Below are 18,739 nucleotides of genomic sequence, written 5' to 3'. Positions count from 1 at the left end.
AGCCATCATCAATGACAACCGAAAGGTCAGGGGAGAGGGCAGGATGCCAGAAACTAAGAGCAGATGGATGCCCCACCCTGAGACCAGAGGCCTCTACCCAGAAATCAGGTGGATGCCCCAACTCTGGGACCAGATGCCTCCCCTACTCAGAGACCAGCCCTCTATGTAACTGGCCTGCAGTCTTTGTTCTGTAAGATGGTTCTTTCAGACATTAGTCGGCCACCTTCCCTCTTGCTAGCAAGCTTTCTCCCCTACCACCTTGCCTCTTGACTACTGGCGTGTCTCGCAGCGTGCGGAAGAACCCCCTTTTCGGGCGGTAACAAAATCATTGCAATAACTTTTTTACTGGTCTCGCACGCCTCTTTCCCAACCAGAGAGAGCTTTCTAAACACACATTTGATCCTCATGACTCACGGGTTCCGTATTTGTGAGTTCATCTACTCACTAAAATTTATTTAACCCCCAAATCAATACTCATGGTGCTTTCACAGTCATTCATGCACGTGCACAGAGCAGGAAAAATCTGAGCTCCGCGACGTGCCCGTTCCCAGCCGAGGCTGAGCGAGCCGACACTCCGCCTTCTTGTTTCAGCTCCGATACTATAAACAAATGTCCTATTTGAGGTCAATGGATTGCCACTTTTTCGCATTTTTGTGCTTTTGGAAGGTGATTTTGCTGTGTAAACTGGCCCCCAAGCGTAGCACTGAAGTGCTGTTTGGTGTTCCTAAGTTCAGGAAGGCTGTGATGTGCCTTAGGGAGAAAATACGTGTGTTACATGAGCTTCGTTCAGGGGTGAGTTATAGTGCTGTTGGTCATGAGTTCAGTGTTAGTGATTCAACAGTGTATATTAAATAGGGTATCTTTAAACAGAAACACATAAAAGGTTATGTATTGATCAGTTGATGAAAATGTTGCAACCAGAGGGAACCTAACCCTATATTTCTCCCACTGACAAAGGTTCGGTATTTGCTAATTCAGTGTTTGTGGTGACTTTACAGAACATAACTACCATGATTAATGAGAATCGACTGTACCAATCCGACGTGTAGCTTCCTCCCTTCCCCCAGGCCTCCTTCAGCACACAAGATAAATACAAACTCCTTAGCATGGAGTTCCAGGTCTTTCACGATCCAGAAGGTCCTTGCCTAGCTTTCAGGCACCGTGCCTTGTGGTGCCCCCAACACTTCCCCTTGTCCACTCTCTAAAGCACTGCCATCATCTTTCACAGAGGTCCTCTGCACAATCTGTGCCCTCTGCCACAAAGGCCTCTCCTCTTCGTGAACTCCTACACATCCTTCAAGACCCAGCTTAAATGTCACCTCATCTGGGTCTCCCTCTGGCAAAACTTGACATGCCCTTCTCTGTTGTAGGTCTCTTATAGCACTTCTCACGATGTTGTACCTGATCCATTCCCGTGTCCCCTCTCTCCTGTACTTGGCAATAGTTTTTTGGGAAGAACGTGGAGGGGGAGAGATGTGCGTGAACCCCTTTGCAGGGTGTGTGCATTTCATACATCACTCATTCCATAGACATAAATAGAGACCTAACTTGGTACCAGGCACCTTTCTAGGCACCAGGGATACAGCAGTAAGCGAAAGGAAGCACCGTCCCACGTGTGTGCAACCCGGTGCCCGTTAAGTGTGGCCCGTGTGTGCGTGCAGGACTGCTGTGCTTGCTATGGACCTGCGGGGTGTGTGGCTCCTGGACGACCCGTCCACTGAATTCTGTGACCTGCTGATAAAGGGCGGCCTAGAAGTTAATTAGGCCTAGAGGCTGAGTCTGTGTTCCCGTGAGAAACCCTCCCGGGCGCTCCCTGTCCGCCCTCCCTCCTCTCAGACAGTCACTGCCTGGCCCAGGTTTTGCCTTTTTAACTGAAAGACAACATCCATCCACGTGAGATTTCCTCCGGTGAGTATGTGCGTCTCCCGCTCCCTTCTCTGCCTTCACTACATCCCGGAGAGAAAAGGCACAGGAATAAGGAGAGGGGGAGGAGATCGCTTCTTGTGAGCACCCACCATGTGCCAGGCGTGTGCGGGCAGGTCACATGGGTCAGAAGCAGTCGTAGAAAGGGCTTTTTTTGTGCCAGGCACCGTTCTAGCACTGTTCTCTGCGGGCCGGGTAATCAGCGTGCCACCCCGACGAGTGAGGCAGTGTTACTGTCTCACGGTACAGATAAGAAACTGAGGCACTGCACAGGGAGGAAGGACAGAATGGGATTCAGGCCAAGCAGCCTGTGCTCAGTCACTGTGCTGCATGGCGTCAGTGTCTCCTCAGGACGCCCTCATGGGCATGCAGTGTCTCACTGTACACGGGAGAAATAGATCTGACGGTAGCAGAGGTGAGACTCAAAGCCAGGGGAATGGGACTCCAGGTGGGGATGGGGTAGGAGACCCAGATGCAGGGGTGGGGCTCCAGATGCAGGGGTGTGGGGCTCCAGATGCAGGGGTGAGGGCTCCAGATGCAGGGGTGAGGGGCCTAGATGCAGGGGCGTGGGGCCCAGATGCAGGGGTGAGGGGCCCAGATGCCGGGGTGTGGGGCCCAGATGCAGGGGTGAGGGGCCCAGATGCCGGGGTTTGGGGCCCAGATGCAGGGGTGTGGGGCCCGGATGCAGGGGTGAGGGGCCCGGATGCCGGGGTGTGGGGCCCGGATGCAGGGGTGAGGGGCCCAGACGCCAGGGTGTGGGGCCCAGAGGCAGGGGTGTGGGGCCCAGATGCAGGGGTGTGGGGCCCAGATGCAGGGGTGAGGGGCCCGGATGCAGGGGTGTGGGGGTCCAGATGCAAGGGTGTGGGGCCCGGATGGAGAGGTGTGGGGCCCGGATATATGGGTGTGGGGCCGAGATACAGAGGTCCCCTGCCTTAAGGCAGTTCCCTGAAATGCCTCCCTCAACAGACAGGGAGGCAGCTGCTCTGGACAGGACTTTCCCAGTCCCAGCCCCTTCACCCTCAAGGCCATTCTCACATCAGTGTGACTCTGGGCCCCCATTGTGTGCCTGCCCCAGGTGGGGAGACCCTGCTCAGCCTCCTCTGATCTGCTCTTTGTCTAGCCCAGCACCAAACACCATACCTGGCACACAGCAGTGCCTAGCCATGATTCATGAATTTAAAACAAGGGCCGTGGAAAGGCCCGTGTGTGCAGTGTTGGGGGTAGGGAGCAGCCCCTTGGGGGGTGGGGGGAGTCGTCCATGCAGGGGTTGAGGAGGCTCCGTTTGTGTGTGTGTTTGGGGCAGGGGTGGGGCTGGGTATACAGCAGAGAGGATGGCTCACCGTGCAACCCCTCATGCACTCAGTATCGGGCGCAAAGACTGAACTAGCTTCTGGCAGCAATAGGATGGCGGGGAATGGGGATGCTGGGCCCAGAAACCTGTTCCATGACCTCTTTGCAGTCATGAGAGGCTGTGTAGCTGCTACTAGACTTATCAGCTGGTCAAGGCCAAGTTGGTGAGTTCCTGGGGGTCAGGGGCTGGTCCACTTTACGTCCTGCTCATAACAAGTCTCTAAAAATGTCTATTGGTGTGGACTGGATTGATTTGTTCATTCAACAAACGGGGTCCTACCTGGAACAAGCTCAGCTAAGATCAACTATTCCAGCACAGTCTGACGATGATGTGGAAGCTTGGGGCCGCGGAAGCCCAGAGATAGGACCCTAAGCCACCTGGAGCAGCGCAGTCACGGAAGGCTTCTTGGAGGAGTAGACAGGTGAAAGGTGAGGGAAGAGCATCCAGGCGGGGGCAACTGATGGGGCAAAAGCATTTGGGCTGGAGACAGAGTTTGAAAGTCATGGCGTTTCCAAAGGCTTCCAACTAAAGCCGTGAGAACAGAAGGCCATTGAGGAGCAAGCTGAGAGAGGGGAGAATCTGGCGAGTAGCTCGCCGAGGCCCAGAAAGTAGCAGTGGGGAATTTCCCGAGAGGGATGAGCAGGACAGGCTACAGCTCTTCCCACACAAGCCCAGGGATGGGAAGACAAGCAGGGGTCAGAGTGGACCTGTGGTTCTCCCCCAAGAGGATGCCAGGATTCTGGGCTCAGCATCCTAAGAGGAGTGAACCCATAAGTTTCCTGGGCCTCATCAGAGGCAGTCTGGGGAGGCTGGGGCCCAGCCAATGGTAGTGCCGGGCACAGCTCCTCCTCCTCCTAGGCCGGTGGCACACCCAGGCTGCCTACCGACTCTGCCGGCTCTGTCCCAGGAAGAGGCTTCCCCACACACCCTCCCTGGTTCTGGTATGAGTTCGGACTGCCTGCGGAGTCTAACTGCCGGCTGCCAGGAGCTGGTACCTGGAGAGCCCTGAGAAGTAGCCACTCAGGTAAGGTCATCTGTGTTCAGAGGTGCCCTGCCCCTCCGCACACCTGGCAGAGGAAGCCTTCCCTGGTGGAGAGTCAGGAGAGGTGGCCTGGACACATCCACCACCCTGGGTCCTGATGGTGGAGGAACAGAGGGCTCCTCCCTTCTCTGCTCTGAGCTCTTTCCGCTCTCCCCAGCCAAGCAGAGGTGGGAGCCAGGGACTGAGTGGGAGAGGGGCTAACAGGGGGCCCGGGAGTTGAGCAGGCAGAGCTGCTCTGCCTGGGCCTGCAAAGCCCCACCCCGCCCCACCCCGAGTGGGCCGGACGGAGATGCCCTGGGGACTAAGAGCTGGAGCCTCCCTGGGTGTTCCCTGAGAAGCTGCCAGGAGTTCCACCCACCTTAGGCAGGACTGAGCAAAGACAAGCTGATGATTCAGAGCAAGAGCCCCATGTCCAAGTGGCAGGTGGCGTAGACGGAGGTAAGGAGCAGAGACACCCCCGGCCTCCCTCAACAGGGATCCGCCAGGTGCAGGAGGGAGTGGGCACAGACCAGACAGGCAGGCAGCTTCCCCCAACTTAAGGAAAGGGGTCCAGGCCCAGAGTGTAGGCTCTGGAACCAGCCTGCTGGGTTCAAATCCCAGCTTTGCCGCTCACTAGCTGTGTAACTGTGCGCAAATTAATTAATCACTCTGTGCTCCACTTGCCTCATCTCCAAGTTGGGAATAAAAAATATCATACCTCAGGGCCAGCCCAGTGGCGTAGTGGTTAAGTTTGTGCGCTCCACTTTGGCAGCCCAGGGCTTGCAGGTTTGAATTCTGGGCGCAGACTAATGCACCACACATCAAGCCATGCTGTGGCAATGACCCACATACAAAGTGGAGGAAGATGGGCACAGATGTTAGTCCAGGGCCAATCTTCCTTAGTAAAAAGAGGAGGAGTGGCAAGAGATATTAGATCAGGGCCAGTCTTCCTCACCAAAAAGAAAAAAAAAAAATCATACCCGTCATACAGTTGCCGTATTGTTTCCTGCCAAGTGCTCAGAACAGTTCCTGGCGCTGCATAAACACACAACAAACATTGGCTCTTATCACAGCCCTGCTCATCTGCAGCAGATCACACAGGGGGGTCAGGACAGCATGGTGACTTGAACGTAGACCAGAACTTGGAAGAGCATCAGGAACCCCTTACAGCAAGAGGCTGTGCAGACAGGCATCCTGGCATCCCGGGGGACCCAGCAGGGTCAGACCATGGTGCATGGGTCTCAGTGGACCCCTTGAAACAGGCAGAGGGATTCTGAGTGAGGACGTGGGCATCCCTCACTCTGAACAGCAGTGACATTCCTTAAATGGAGGTAAACCTGATTCCTGTGTGTCCATCACCCCAAACTCACCAGCAGAACTGACCAGAGCAGCATTTCCCATTTTGGTGTCTTGACAGATCATAAAAAAGCATTCTGTGGTCAAAGGTGTTTGGGCAATGCTACATATTCTGTCCACCTTTTAGGGATTCATCACGTGAATTTATTAACATGGTCAAGTAAACGAACCTCTTTAACTTTGCTGAATGCAGTGTTTGCCTACCTTTCTTGAACACAGAATCCTTTTCTCTCACTACTTCCATTGCCAGCCTATTGAACAGGGTTCCAGGGAACACCAGTTTGGGAAACACTGGAATACCAGGCTACTCTAGGAAGCCTATTGTATAAAGAGAACCATCGCTCTCTACCTTATCTTTCAGCTGGATTCCATTGGCCTTGCTTCAAGTGAGTCGCCCCTTAGCAGGACACTGCCTGGATATTTATAGAATATTAGACGAGATGGGAGTTGGGGGACAAGGTTCCAGCCTCCTCTGCAGCCCCATCCCCCAAGTCAAGGAAAGAGCAAGGGATGGGTCCCCTTGGGAGGGGGCTGTCTAAGGGGAGAAAGCAGTGCTCAGAAAGAAAAAAAGTCACCTCAAGGCTCAGTCCCCTGCAGAGGAGGGCCAGGATTGGAACAGAGGGAGAAGGCAGGATGCCCTACCTCCTTAAGCCTTCACTCTTCAGGACTGCAAGACCAGAGCCGCAGATCCTGGGAGGAAAAGGTGGCTCCCTGGACCCGCCTTCACCCACTTTTATGGGTAAGATTTGGGTCTGGACTTAATTACCTCTGCTCAGATCCCGGCTCTGCACCTAATAGTTGTGTAACCTTGTGTAACCCCGCTAAACCTCAGTGTTCTTCATCTGTAAAAAGGGGGCAATAATAGAACCTAGTTCCTCTGTGGTTGTGAGGATTAAATATGATGATCTATTTCTATAAAGTGTTCAGAGTGAGTACTCTATAAATGTGGGAAATTATTACTATCGTTTCCCTGCAGTAGCAGCCGACATCTGGGTCCGCCATGAACTGGGGGATCTTCGAGGGGCTCCTGAGCGGGGTCAACAAGTACTCCACAGCCTTTGGACGCATCTGGCTGTCTCTGGTCTTCATCTTCCGCGTGCTGGTGTACCTGGTGACGGCCGAGCGTGTGTGGAGTGACGATCACAAGGATTTCGACTGCAACACCCGCCAGCCGGGCTGCTCCAACGTCTGCTTCGACGAGTTCTTCCCCGTGTCCCACGTGCGCCTCTGGGCCCTGCAGCTCATCCTGGTCACGTGCCCCTCGCTGCTTGTGGTCATGCATGTGGCCTACCGGGAGGCTCGGGAGAAGAAGCACCGAGAGGCAGCGGGGGAGGATGGGGGGCGCCTCTACCTGAACCCCGGGAAGAAGCAAGGTGGGCTCTGGTGGACGTACGTCTGCAGCCTGGTGTTCAAGGCCGGCGTGGATGCCGCCTTCCTCTATGTGTTCCACACATTCTACCCCAAATACAGCCTCCCTCCCGTGGTCAAGTGCCACGCGGCTCCGTGTCCCAATATAGTGGACTGCTTCATCTCCAAGCCCTCGGAGAAGAACATCTTCACACTCTTCATGGTAGTCACGGCCGCCATCTGCATCCTGCTCAACCTCGTGGAGCTGGCCTACCTGGTGAACAAGAGGTGCCGCGAGTGCCTGGCAGCGAGGAAAGCCCGGGCCACGGGTGTGGGCCGTCGTGGGGACTGTGCCACCTCTTCCTGCAAACAGGACGACCTCCTCTTGGGCGACCTCATCTTTCTGGGCTCAGATGCTCACCCTCCTCTTTTACCAAATCGCCCTCAAGACCACGTGAAGAAAACCATGCTGTGAGGGGCCGCCTGTTCAGGCCTGGGTTGGAAGTTCCCAGCGTCTCTTAGGTGCAGCCTTGGGGGTGGGGGAGCAGAGCCGCAAGTGGGGGAAGGCAAGAGGGAGAGTCAGAGGCCCAGGATCAAATCCCTGTTCCACAGCCCCTGCCATCCGCCCCAGCTGTGTGGCCTTGGCGAGTCCCCTCTGCTCTGCACCTCAGTTTCCTTTTCTGTAAAATGGAGAGAATGAGCCCCCCTCACAGAGTTGTTGCTGTGGAGTGGGGGTCATTGATAAAAGAACGGATGCACATGTGCCTTCAGTGTGAGGGACCCATGTCAGGGATTAATAAAAGTCAACTCATCCACTGATTCAAGGTGCCCTTTGGTCCTTCAGCCTTTGTGACCCTTATCTGGTCATTGGGTCAACCTCTCTGCCCCTGCAAAGGGCTGCACTTGATCCAGCCAGGAAACCCCACTTCTTCTTGATCCCTCTTCTTCCTGTCTCTTCTCTGGTCGTCTGTCCTCCCTTCGGCCTGGCAGGACATTCCTTCCCCTCCTTGGGGCTTCCCTGGGGTTTCTCCAGGCATCCTCTGTCCCCTCTGCTCCTCCCTGAAGCCGGGCCCACATCCTGAGCTTTCCTGGGGATCCTCAGCTCATCTGGTCCCTGCTTCCCCTCCCAGTCTCCCCCAACTTGGTCCTCAATTTTCTTGGGTCTAGTAGCCACTCTCCTGTCCCTGGGCTTGTCTGTCTGCCTGAGGGCCTCCCGGAGGCAGCTTTTGTTTCTCACTCCCCTGCTGGGTGGGGCTTTCTGAGCCAATGAGCCAAGCAAGAGTGAGCGGGTGGGCAGGCGGGCAGGCAGACTTTTCCGGGCACATATTCAGAGTCAATACCTGCGGCGCTCTCCTGGCCCGCGCCTTCTCTCCAGCCTTGCAGGGCATGGCTGGGTCTGGCTCCGCGGGCTGGCAGGTATGTAGGTGAGACTGCAGTGAGGGGGGGCAGGAGCCTGGTATCCTCATGCCCGGGCCCAGGTCAGCAACAGTGGCATTGCCCCATCACCTTCCCGTTGCCTTATTCCCCCTTACCCCCCATCCCCAGGCCTCTCTTTTCTGGAAGCCTGGTTCTGAGGTTGTCAGCAGCTGACATCTATGGTAAGGGGCACCTTTGATTCAGCCCAGGATTGCATCCCACCCTGGTGGGGACATTTCTGGGGACTAGAGCTTGGGCTGTTGGTGAGTCATGTAGGGGCAGGGAGGGGCCGACTGTGGTTCCTCTAGACAAGGGTACCTGCTGGCCTGGTGGAGACAAGGAATGCAGATTGGCAACATGAAATGCCCCAGTTGGCATGGGGCCTGGCACAGCCTCACTGCCCATCCTCTATGGTCGTGGGCCTCTGGGGACAGCCTCCAGGGAAGTTGGAGTGTGACACGGTGGGGGGCTGCAGAGGGGCCTTGCACCTGCATCCTGGAGGCTGGGACAGTGAACGTTAATGTACAGCCAGGGAAGGGCTCCTCTGCCTCATTTCCCACAAGCATTTATCAAGCACTCCCTAATACCAATGATTAACATTTATGTGGCCTTTTACAGACGGCTAATCCCGTCCACAGCCATGAGCTCATCCAGGCCTCACAACAACCCCACAGTCATGGTATTACTAACCCATTTTGGAAAGGAGCTGAAGTCACTTTCCCAGAGTCCTGGTGGAACTTGGGTTCAAGTGTAAGTATCTGACTCAAAAGTCCGTGAACTTTCCACTGCAACACACAGCTCCCCCGTACCGACCTCCATTCTCCTTGCAGACAAAATAACTGGGGGTAAAGGTTAGACTTGAGCATGAGCAAGCATGACCCCAGGAGTGCTGGGGACCCTTTCCTGGGAGAGATGATGGCCTGTCACCTGGCTGGATCAAGTGCAGCCCTTTGCAGGGGCAGAGAGGTTGACCCGGTCCACACCAGTGCTCATCCACTCAGGGCCTGGGGGCCATGGGGCCTGGGAGAACCTGGAAATGGGTGCCCTTTATTAAAAGAGTGATTGGCAAAACCATTTCACAACCACTGTGTCATCATGTCCTCATTCTCAATGACTCGGTGGGGTAAAGACTGCCATTACCCCCACTTCACAGGGGAGCAAGCTAAGGCCCAGAGAGGCAGCCGCCCACGGCCCCACAGCTGGAAGTGGCAGAGCTGGTCTTGAACTTCCATCTTCCAGTTCCAAGATCAGGGAATATTTTATTCTATAAAGTAATAGATAAGTGTGGAGGATTATCGTCCTGCATGGATGTGCCAGCCAACCTCATTGACCCCAAGTTTCAACCTTGTGGGGCACGTGAATTTTAAAGAGATAGTAAGAAGGCGTGGATTGGATGGTCCACTCTCCCATCAGCCGCCAGGGCTGGACGGAGGCAGGAGGGGAGGGATGTGTATCTTTATCCTCCAACTTCCTCCAACTTTTACTGAACACCAACACAAGCCAAGCCCTGTGCTGGGTGCATTCACATCAGCTTCTTGGGCAGACCCCTGAGCAATCTCCATTCTCATTTGTCCTCTCTGGCCCCAGGATGTCCCCAGCCCTGACATTCCCTCCCAACTAAACCTGCTCTTTGAAACCATGGTGACTTGGCATCATCCCGCCATCCCCCACTGGGCCCCAGGGCTGAGTGTCCTGACCACAGTGGGTTCCTCTGGAATTCCAACCATTCCAGCTTTAGGGAGGGACTGGGGAAGGGACAGAGGCAGGATTCTGGTGGGGTCCTCCCCTCACCACTTACTTTCTTTCTCAGGGACACCTCCCTTCTCTGTCTGCTCAGCAGCTGTTTGCTAGCCAAGTCTCCCATAATTTCCATAGAGGCCCCTCTCCTGTGTGCTCCATCCTCCACACCCCCTCATCTGGAGTGCCATCACATTCCACCTCCTACTCAGCCCCTCTCCTCTCACCTCGTGCCCTGGGGACATTTTCTGAGCAGCCTCCTCATCTTTGGTGGCAGAATGGATCGCCGGTACTGAAATGGTCTGTTTCCTGTCTTCCATGCCAGACTGTCAGCTTCTGGAGGGCAGCCTCTACATCTCGTTCATCTGTTTCCCCAAGACTCTCCCCTGTGAAGTGGGGGTAATGGCAGTCTTTACCCCACCGAGTCATTGAGAATGAGGACATGATGACACAGTGGTTGTGAAATGGTTTTGCCAATCACTCTTTTAATAAAGGGCACCCATTTCCAGGTTCTCCCAGGCCCCATGGCCCCCAGGCCCTGAGTGGATGAGCACTGGTGTGGACCGGCCACGTGAGGAAGCAGGGACACCATCAGCATGAACTGGGCGTTCCTGCTGGGCCTCCTGAGCGGGCTCAACAAGTACTCCACGGCGCTGGGCCGCATCTGGCTGTCCGTGGTGCTCATCTTCCGCGTGCTGGCGTACGTGGTGGCGGCCGAGAAGGTGTGGGACGATGAACAGAAGGACTTCGTCTGCAACACCAAGCAGCCGGGCTGCCCCAACGTCTGCTACGATGAGTTCTTCCCCGTGTCCCACGTGCGCCTCTGGGCCCTGCAGCTCATCCTGGTCACGTGCCCCTCGCTGCTCGTGGTCATGCACGTGGCCTACCGCCAGGAGCGCGAGTGGAAGCACCGCCTGAAACACGGGCCCAACGCCCCATCCCTGTATGACAACCCGAGCAAGAAGAGGGGCGGGCTCTGGTGGACGTCCTTGCTGAGTCTCATCTTCAAGGCTGCCGTGGACTCGGGCTCCCTCTACATCTTCCACCGCCTCTGCCAGGATTACGACATGCCCCGTGTGGTGGCCTGCTCTGAGTCGCCTTGCCCCCACACGGTGGACTGCTACATCTCGCGACCCACAGAGGAGAAGGTCTTCACCTACTTCATGGTGGCCACAGCTGTGATCTGCATCCTGCTCAACCTCAGTGAAGTCACCTACCTGGTGGGCAAGAGGTGCCTGCAGACCCTGGGCCCCAGGCACCAGAAGTCTCGGTGCCAGGGTCACCTACCCGATACGTGCCCACCATATGCCCTCTCCCAGGGAGAGCACCCCCAGGACAGGAACTCTGTCCTAATGAAGGCCGGCTCGGCCACGGTGGATGCAGGTGTGTATCCATAACCTGCGGAGATGACGGCTGGGACCACCAGATCCCTCACCTGCTCCCTAAGGCCACAGCAGGGCAGTGGCATCTTTGGGGCTCAGGAAGTCCACCCAGAGGCCAGTGTGGGGGCAGTTCGTTTCTGAGTTCTGAGCCTCGGGGCAGGGAATATGATGGCTGGCGGGGATTTTATATACGGCGATAGGGTATGTCAAAACCCTTAATAAATACGATTTTCCCAGAACTTTGAAGACCAGGTGGGGAGTGGTGGGTAAGCCAGCAGGGGGGTTCACGACGGGCCTCAGAGAGGAGGCCAAGGCCATTCGGGGGGCACCTGAGTGCCAGAACTTCAGAGCCAGGTTCACCCGTCACACACACACACCCCACACACTCACACACAGAGTGTGCTCCCAGGACGTGATGGGGAACACCCAGAGGCTGCTCCAGAGGTCTCTGGACCTGCAACCAGCTGGCCCAAAGGAGGGACCCCAGGAGACCCTGTGCGCAGCATGAGTCCATTCTCAGTGAGTGTCCCTCTGATGAATGCCTGTGGCTCAAGAGGCCTCTGCCTCCCCCATTCCGGCCTCCCTAACCCTGCCCAGCACAGGTCCCGGGGAGGTGAGGCCCCTCTGAGGGTGGGAGGGGAAGGCTTGGTGGGGGTGGAATGATGCTGAGGTAGGTCCAGGATGAGGGGTCTGCCAGGGTGTCTAGGAAGCAGATCCCCATGGGCCAGGGACTCATTGAAAGTGTCCAAGCTAAAGGGTCACTCATGGATCCTCAAGTCTGAGGAATTTCTCTTCTCTTTACTGGATACACGTTCCGTCATCCTCCCCCATCCCCACCACTCAGACCTTGGCAACACCCAACACCACACCTCCAGCCTGGACCTGCCTCTGAGTCCCACAGCCCCCACCAACTGCCCTCGGGACAACCCTCAAGGAGGCCCCCAGGCACCTACCGCTCAGCTACTCCCAAACTGACCTTGTTGTCTTCCCCTAAACGTGCCCCCCTTGCAGATCACGCCCCCCGTGAATGGCACTGTCATCCGCCCAGTTGTCCAAGCCGTGAGCTGGCCTGACATCCTCATCCTTCCCCATCTGCCAGCGCCTCACCCCCCTTCCCAGTGCAGCACCAAATCCCACTAATTCCGTCCCTAAATGCCTCCTGAATCTGCCCCTCATCCCTGCCCTACTCCCATCTGCCCTCCACTACAGGGACAGAGTGGTTTTTCTGTATATGAATCTTGACCATGTCATTCCTCTTGCTTTAAAAATTCTTCCACTGCCACCACCACCTCCACCCCTGCCTTCAACTTGGCCCCTGCTGACCTCCCCAACCTCACCCCCTGCTTCCTCCCTCCTTGTACTCACCGACAATCCCAAATGACTCGTGGCTCCCCCACCAGACACACCATGCTGTGTCATGCCTTGTGCCTACATACATCCTGTCCTTCTGCCTGGAATGCCCTTCCTCCCTCCTCTAGGACCCTTCCTTGAACCCCAAGGACAGCCTCAACCGCCTTCTCCATGCGCCAGCCTAGCCCATGCTTCTGCCATCCCCCCGAATCAGAGTGGCTGAGTCTCTGGATCAGTCTGCGAGTCCATCAGGGGCAGGACGCTGAGTCATCCAGGACTCGGGGCTTCAATAAATGCTTGCTAAGTGAGTAAACGGGCCGTGAGCCGCTTGGTGGAAGTGGCCGTGTCTGCTTTATCCGAATCCTCCAGCACACCTCACCCAGGAAGTTCAGCAAAGTGTTTTCTTGTTTATATGTTTAGTTGTTGTTATTGTTTTACCTAAATCCAGCCTAAAGTTCTCATTTAGGAGGAAACTTTGGCCTAGAAAGGGGAGGGGACCTCCCAAGCCCACAGAGATGGGCTGAGTCTGTGGGGGGCTGTGTCCTCTGTGGTCCACGGAGAGCCTCCATGCCCACCCCTGATTATGGGACAAGACCGGAGAGTCACCTTGTCTTAGGTCAGGGTCCCTGGAAGCAGAGCCAGTGATGGGAATTTGTGTCATATAAAGGTGCAGCGAGGGCAGCAGGACAGGGAGGGGGCTGAGCTGAGCAGGGTTGGGTTCAGGGCAACTTAGCCTCGGCCTGGACCCTATGGAGGTAAGGGCCTTTGGACCATAAATCCCACCACAGGTTGTTCCCACTGGAGGAAAAGGCATCCTGCTTTGGAACTCCCGTATCAGTCAGTTCACTGGCCTCAAGCCACCCCGAGGGCAGGAGGGCTGGCCAGAAGGCCACTCAGTCAAGGTCAACTCTCCTGGGGCAGCTATAAGCCATGAGGGGTCAATAGTCACAGCAGCTGGGGAATGGGTGTCCCCCAGTAAAGGGGACAGGGGCAGGGCACCAATACCATCTACCGAACTACTGACCCCAGGAAACAAGGGCGTCCCCTCCTCCAATCCAGACCAGAGCCTGTGACCACCCAATCCCATGGAACAGGGTGGCACTCTCTACCAATTCAGAACCCGATGGCCCATCACTGCTCATGTCCAAGGTAGCTCCACGTGCAGGCCAGGGGACCAGCCATAGTCAGCTCTCCCTGAGATTCCAGATTCCCCATTCCAGGAGCTGCTCCTGCGCCAGCGTATGGTGAGATAGCCTGGGACCTGACCACTCCCATGGCAGCCCTCTCCAGGGGTGCTCTTCCCCGAAGTCTCAAGTCCTGAGCCACTGAGCCAGACGGAGACCGAACACCATCTGACCAGCCCAAGGCCCCCGGAGCAGGCTGGGATAATCCTCTAGGAAACACTTGAGTCATGGCACTATCTTATCCTCAATCCCACCCACACTCTCAAGCCCCCCACACGGCCCTCACCACCACTGTCGGACCTTTTTACCTCCACCTTCTTGAAAATTCTTCGCTTAGCTTAGGCTCCTGCCATCTTTTTCTTCCACCCTCTGCCTGCCCTCATTCCTGCCACCCACTTGCCTCATTCCTTAAAAACTGGAGCACGTGACTCAGAGTCTTCTGGTATTCTCTCATGACCCAGGGCTGCAGGGACCACCTGTGCATCACTGTCCTCTTCATTCTATGCCCCCCTCATCTCTCATGACCTCCTCCTCTGCTCCATTTAGCTACCTCCTCACAGGACCACACCCTGGACTTTCTCTTCACTCATAAATGCTCCACCTCCAGAATCTTCCATTTGATTTAAGTCAACAAATACATATTGTTCACTTCTATGTGACAAGCCCCATCCTAGGGCTGAGGATTCGTCTGGGAAGAATCGGGCATAGTCCCTGACCTCATGGAACTTACACTCTCTGAAGAGGACAGCTGCTAAACTCCTGGCATGCCGAGGAAGCGTGGATGCGGGGGAGGGGGAAGGTGGATCCAACACCCAGGCATCCGGGAAAAGGGTCCCTGAGACTTCTTAAGCTGACACCTCAAGAAAGAGGAGGATTTTGCCAAGGAAAGGGCAGAGGGAATTCCAGGAGGAGGAGACACCATATAAAAGGCCTAGAACAGAGAGTAAACCTGATGACAAGGACGGGAAGTCACCCAGGAGGGCTTGAGCCAGGCGAGGGGGCTCATGGGAGGAGTTAGGCTACAGCAGACAGAAGCTGGATCATGCTGTGCTTTCTCTGTAAAACTGTGTTAACGATTTTGGACTTTATCCTAAGGACAATGAAAATTCACTGAAGAGTCTTAGCACACTTATAAGTGACATGATCTAATGTACAGTGTCTCTGGTCACAAGGCGGAGGGGCCAAGGCAGAGCTGCCTGGTTGGCATCTGACACAATAGTCCAAGTGACAAACAACAGTGGCCCACACTAGGGTGTGAGCAGTGGGGATGGAAAGAAGTAGCTGGATGGAAGAAATGTTTATGAGATAGAATCGGAAAGATTTGGTGATTTGATTGGGTGTGGGGATGAGGTGGAGAGAGGAATCAAGGTGACACCCAAGTTTCTGGCTCTGGGTGGTTGTGCCATTTACCTGGTGGAGGAGAAGGTTTGAGCAAGACACCAATCACTTCAGACGTGTTGAGTCTGAGATACAATAAGATATCCTGGTGATTCCCTTGTGTTCACAGACATCTCAGCCCCTGGCTCATTGTCTTTCTCTCTACTTCTACACTTACTATCATTCTTGGTGACTTGACATCCAACACCTTCTGTGTTTCCAACTATCTTTTTCTCCACCCATCGAAGCCATCCACGTGCACGCTCACACCCCAGGCCTTGTGTGTACCGAGTGCTGCCTCATCTCCTATCTAGCCAGCTCACTCCCTCTATTTCCCACTCCAGCCACCCTTCTGCCCCATCTATTGACCCACAACTATTTCACCGTCCATCACCACCTTCCCATTATCCCTTCCCTCCTTTTCCAGTTTAGACTCCTTGGGCCACCATGTAATCACCAACTCGTAGATATCTTCCACTCCCTTGCCTTTCTGTGCTTTTATAGTTACTCACCTGGCAAGACCCTAACTCCAGTTAAATCCAACTCTCCTGTGGCACTTGTTGCAGAGCACCTGGAGAATAACGCAACTGGACTGACTGGTTTCAATTGAAACTTCAAGCAGGCACTCAGCACCTCTAAGAAATTCTACATTTTCCAAAAACCTTAACCCTATTCTCCAAGATGACTATATCATACCTTCTCCTCTTTCCCAAGCCTCCAGCCCCCATCCTCCTACCCCTCCATTTCAGCTGACAGCCAGGCATTATACTCCACTGGGAAGAAGAAGCCACAGGCAAGCACTAGCTCATCTCCCCACCACCACGTCTGCCAACCTCCTGGCATGAGTGCTGTTCACTCTGCCTCCTCCCCTGTAACGTAGATGAAGTGTCCCTGCTCCTGACACCCCCCTCCGCCGGGACACTGGACGCCATCACCTCTCACCTACTCTTCACAGCCATTGCCTCACAATTCCCTTTCTGTAAACATGCTTTCGTGTTTTCCTCTTTCTTTTTTAATTCCCTCCTGACACCTCATCCTTCTCCAGCTATTACCTTGTTTATAAAAAACAAAATCCTCTAAAAGTGTCTATACTGGCTGTCTCTACTTCCTCATCACATTAATCCATTCTAGTCAGGACTGCCCTTGTCAAGGTCACCAATGGCCAACAAGTTGCCAAAAGCAATGATCAGTTCTTCCTCTTCATCTCACTTCTCCAGCAACATTTGGCTATTGAGAGCTCCCTCCTTAGCCACTGTCTTCCCTTGGCTTCCAGGCAGCACCCTCTCCTGGCTTTCCTTCCACCTCACTAATAGGTCTTTCTTGATGTCCATCAATGCCTCTTCTTCCTCTTGCTGATCTCTAAATGCAGGATGCCCCAGGGCCCAGTTCTCTACTCTCTTTTCTCCTTTATATGCATTTTCTCCTCAGTGATCTTGTTCAGTACTTACCATCAATAAAACCATCTATAAACTGATGACTCCCACATTTATATGTTCAGACCTCTCTCACCAGTGTTAGAGTCGTGTATCCAACTTCCTATTGGTCAACCAAATAGAACTCCTAATCCCCCTAATAGAGAACAGACTTATGTTCTCTCCCAGTCTTCCCCACCATGGGAGATGCCATCCCCATCCACCCAGCTGCTCAATTCAAAAATCTAGGTGTCTCTTTCCTCGCAATCACATCCACACCGTTAGCAAGTCACGTTGGATATAATTCCAAAGTATGTTCAATGTCCATTCCTTTCCTACCATCTCCAAGTGCTTCCATCCCAGGCCAAGCCACCTCACTGAACACCTGGATACCAGCAGGTGCAGCAGCTGGCTCCCTGCCTCCACTCTTGCTCCTCTGCAGTTCCTCCTCCACATGGCAGCCTGAGAGATCTTTCTAGCAAGTAAATCAGATCAGTCAAGTCACTCCCTTGCTTAAAACCCTCCAACTGGCTTCCCTTCATGGCCCTAAAAATGAAAATAAACCAAACTCTTTGCCATGGTCTGCGAGGCCCTACCTGGTCAGGCCCTGCCTCTCTCCTTCTTGAACAGCCCACCCACTCTGGCCTTCTCCCATCTCAGGGTCTTTGCACTGGCTTCTGCTGGCAATACTCTTCCCCTGGAGCTTTACACGACTGTCTCCTTGGCATTCATATCTCAACTCAAACATCCTCTCTTCTAGGGGGCCATTTCTGTCCCACCCTCTGCAGAGGAAGCACACACGCCACACAGTCACTTTCTACCATGTGACCCCATTTTATATTCTTCATAGCTTTTACTAACATATGAAATTTTCTTATTTGTTTACATGTTTATTCTCTGTATCATCCCACTAGGATGAGCTCCTTGAGAACAGACACTCCGTCATTTTCACCCCTTTATCCACCAGCACTTAGAACAGGGCCTGACACATAGTAGGTGCTCAATAAAAATGTGTCAACTGACTGAGTGATTGGCACCCAGGTGGAGACGGCTTGTAGGCTGTTGGATATAAGGGGGGAAAGAACAGGTCAGGAGATACAGATTCGCGAGTTGTCAGCAAAACATCTGAATATAAGACAAGATTTTGCTCCAAAATTACCCCTCAGGTAGGAAGGATTTGTCTTACATTCAAGACCTTACAAAGTCTCCCTCATTATGGGGCATGCTCTCAATTACTGGGCTTTGAACAACAAAATGCTCTTTGGGGGGAACTCATTAGCCTGAAATAACCTCAATCAATTTGAAGATCTGGATATTCATGGAGGTCGCTTGGTACAATCAGAAAAAAATGGAGGCAAAGACATTTCACACAGATTCAATCATTATTCCTGGGGGTATGACCTTATAATTGCAAGTATTGTCTTTTTAAGCAAGCCTTTTTTTAAAAGAACAATAAAGGAAGTGACTATGTTGTGGAGATGACAAATACACACCTACCAGATGATTTTTTTAAATTTATGCAACCTAATATTATGCAACCAGGCTTTTGTGGCAAAGAATAAAGTTTCCAGCATTAGAGTCAAAAAGCACTATGTCACAAGTAACTTGGGCAAAAATAAAGTCTGTGTGTTCTGTAAAAGGTTAATGATAAAAACTCTAATGATGTTTACCCAGGTGTTAAAGAAAAATGTTAAAAGTTTCGATAAAATTGCTTCATAAAATATGAGGGGAGAATAAAATAATACATCTTACTACATTGTTTTGTATAATATGTGATTTTAAAAATGTATAGCAAACTAAATTAATAAAGTAAATTATTATTTCAACCACACTGGAAGTTTATGTATTCAAATTAGCCCCCAAACTTTTTGGAGGGTCTCTTC

The 18,739-nt window shown here is 53.7% G+C and overlaps 2 protein-coding genes across 3 annotated transcripts; both read left to right on the top strand.

Annotated features, from left to right (window-relative positions):
- The first annotated feature begins 3,720 nt into the window (after positions 1 to 3,720).
- GJB5 (gap junction protein beta 5) lies at positions 3,721 to 7,553 on the top strand. 2 transcript variants are annotated; one of them, XM_004425926.3, is made up of 2 exons: positions 3,721 to 4,298; positions 6,628 to 7,553. In XM_004425926.3, the coding sequence occupies exon 2, from the start codon at positions 6,652 to 6,654 to the stop codon at positions 7,471 to 7,473; it is 822 nt and encodes a 273-aa protein (XP_004425983.1). In that variant the 5' UTR covers positions 3,721 to 4,298; positions 6,628 to 6,651; the 3' UTR covers positions 7,474 to 7,553. The 2 variants fall into 2 exon arrangements, with proteins under 2 accessions (XP_004425983.1, XP_087301926.1); XM_087445800.1 differs by lacking the exon at positions 3,721 to 4,298 and adding an exon at positions 6,203 to 6,390.
- A 3,194-nt stretch (positions 7,554 to 10,747) lies between these two features.
- On the top strand, positions 10,748 to 11,581 carry GJB4 (gap junction protein beta 4). Its single transcript, XM_004425927.3, has one exon. The coding sequence runs from the start codon at positions 10,748 to 10,750 to the stop codon at positions 11,546 to 11,548; it is 801 nt and encodes a 266-aa protein (XP_004425984.1). The 3' UTR covers positions 11,549 to 11,581.
- Positions 11,582 to 18,739: the final 7,158 nt, after the last annotated feature.

This window comes from Ceratotherium simum, chromosome 22, assembly GCF_057802395.1.
Source record: "Ceratotherium simum simum isolate JZ-2026a chromosome 22, ASM5780239v1, whole genome shotgun sequence".
In the NCBI taxonomy this organism is placed as follows: Eukaryota; Metazoa; Chordata; class Mammalia; order Perissodactyla; family Rhinocerotidae; genus Ceratotherium; species Ceratotherium simum.
This window is presented reverse-complemented; position numbering and strand designations above follow the sequence as displayed.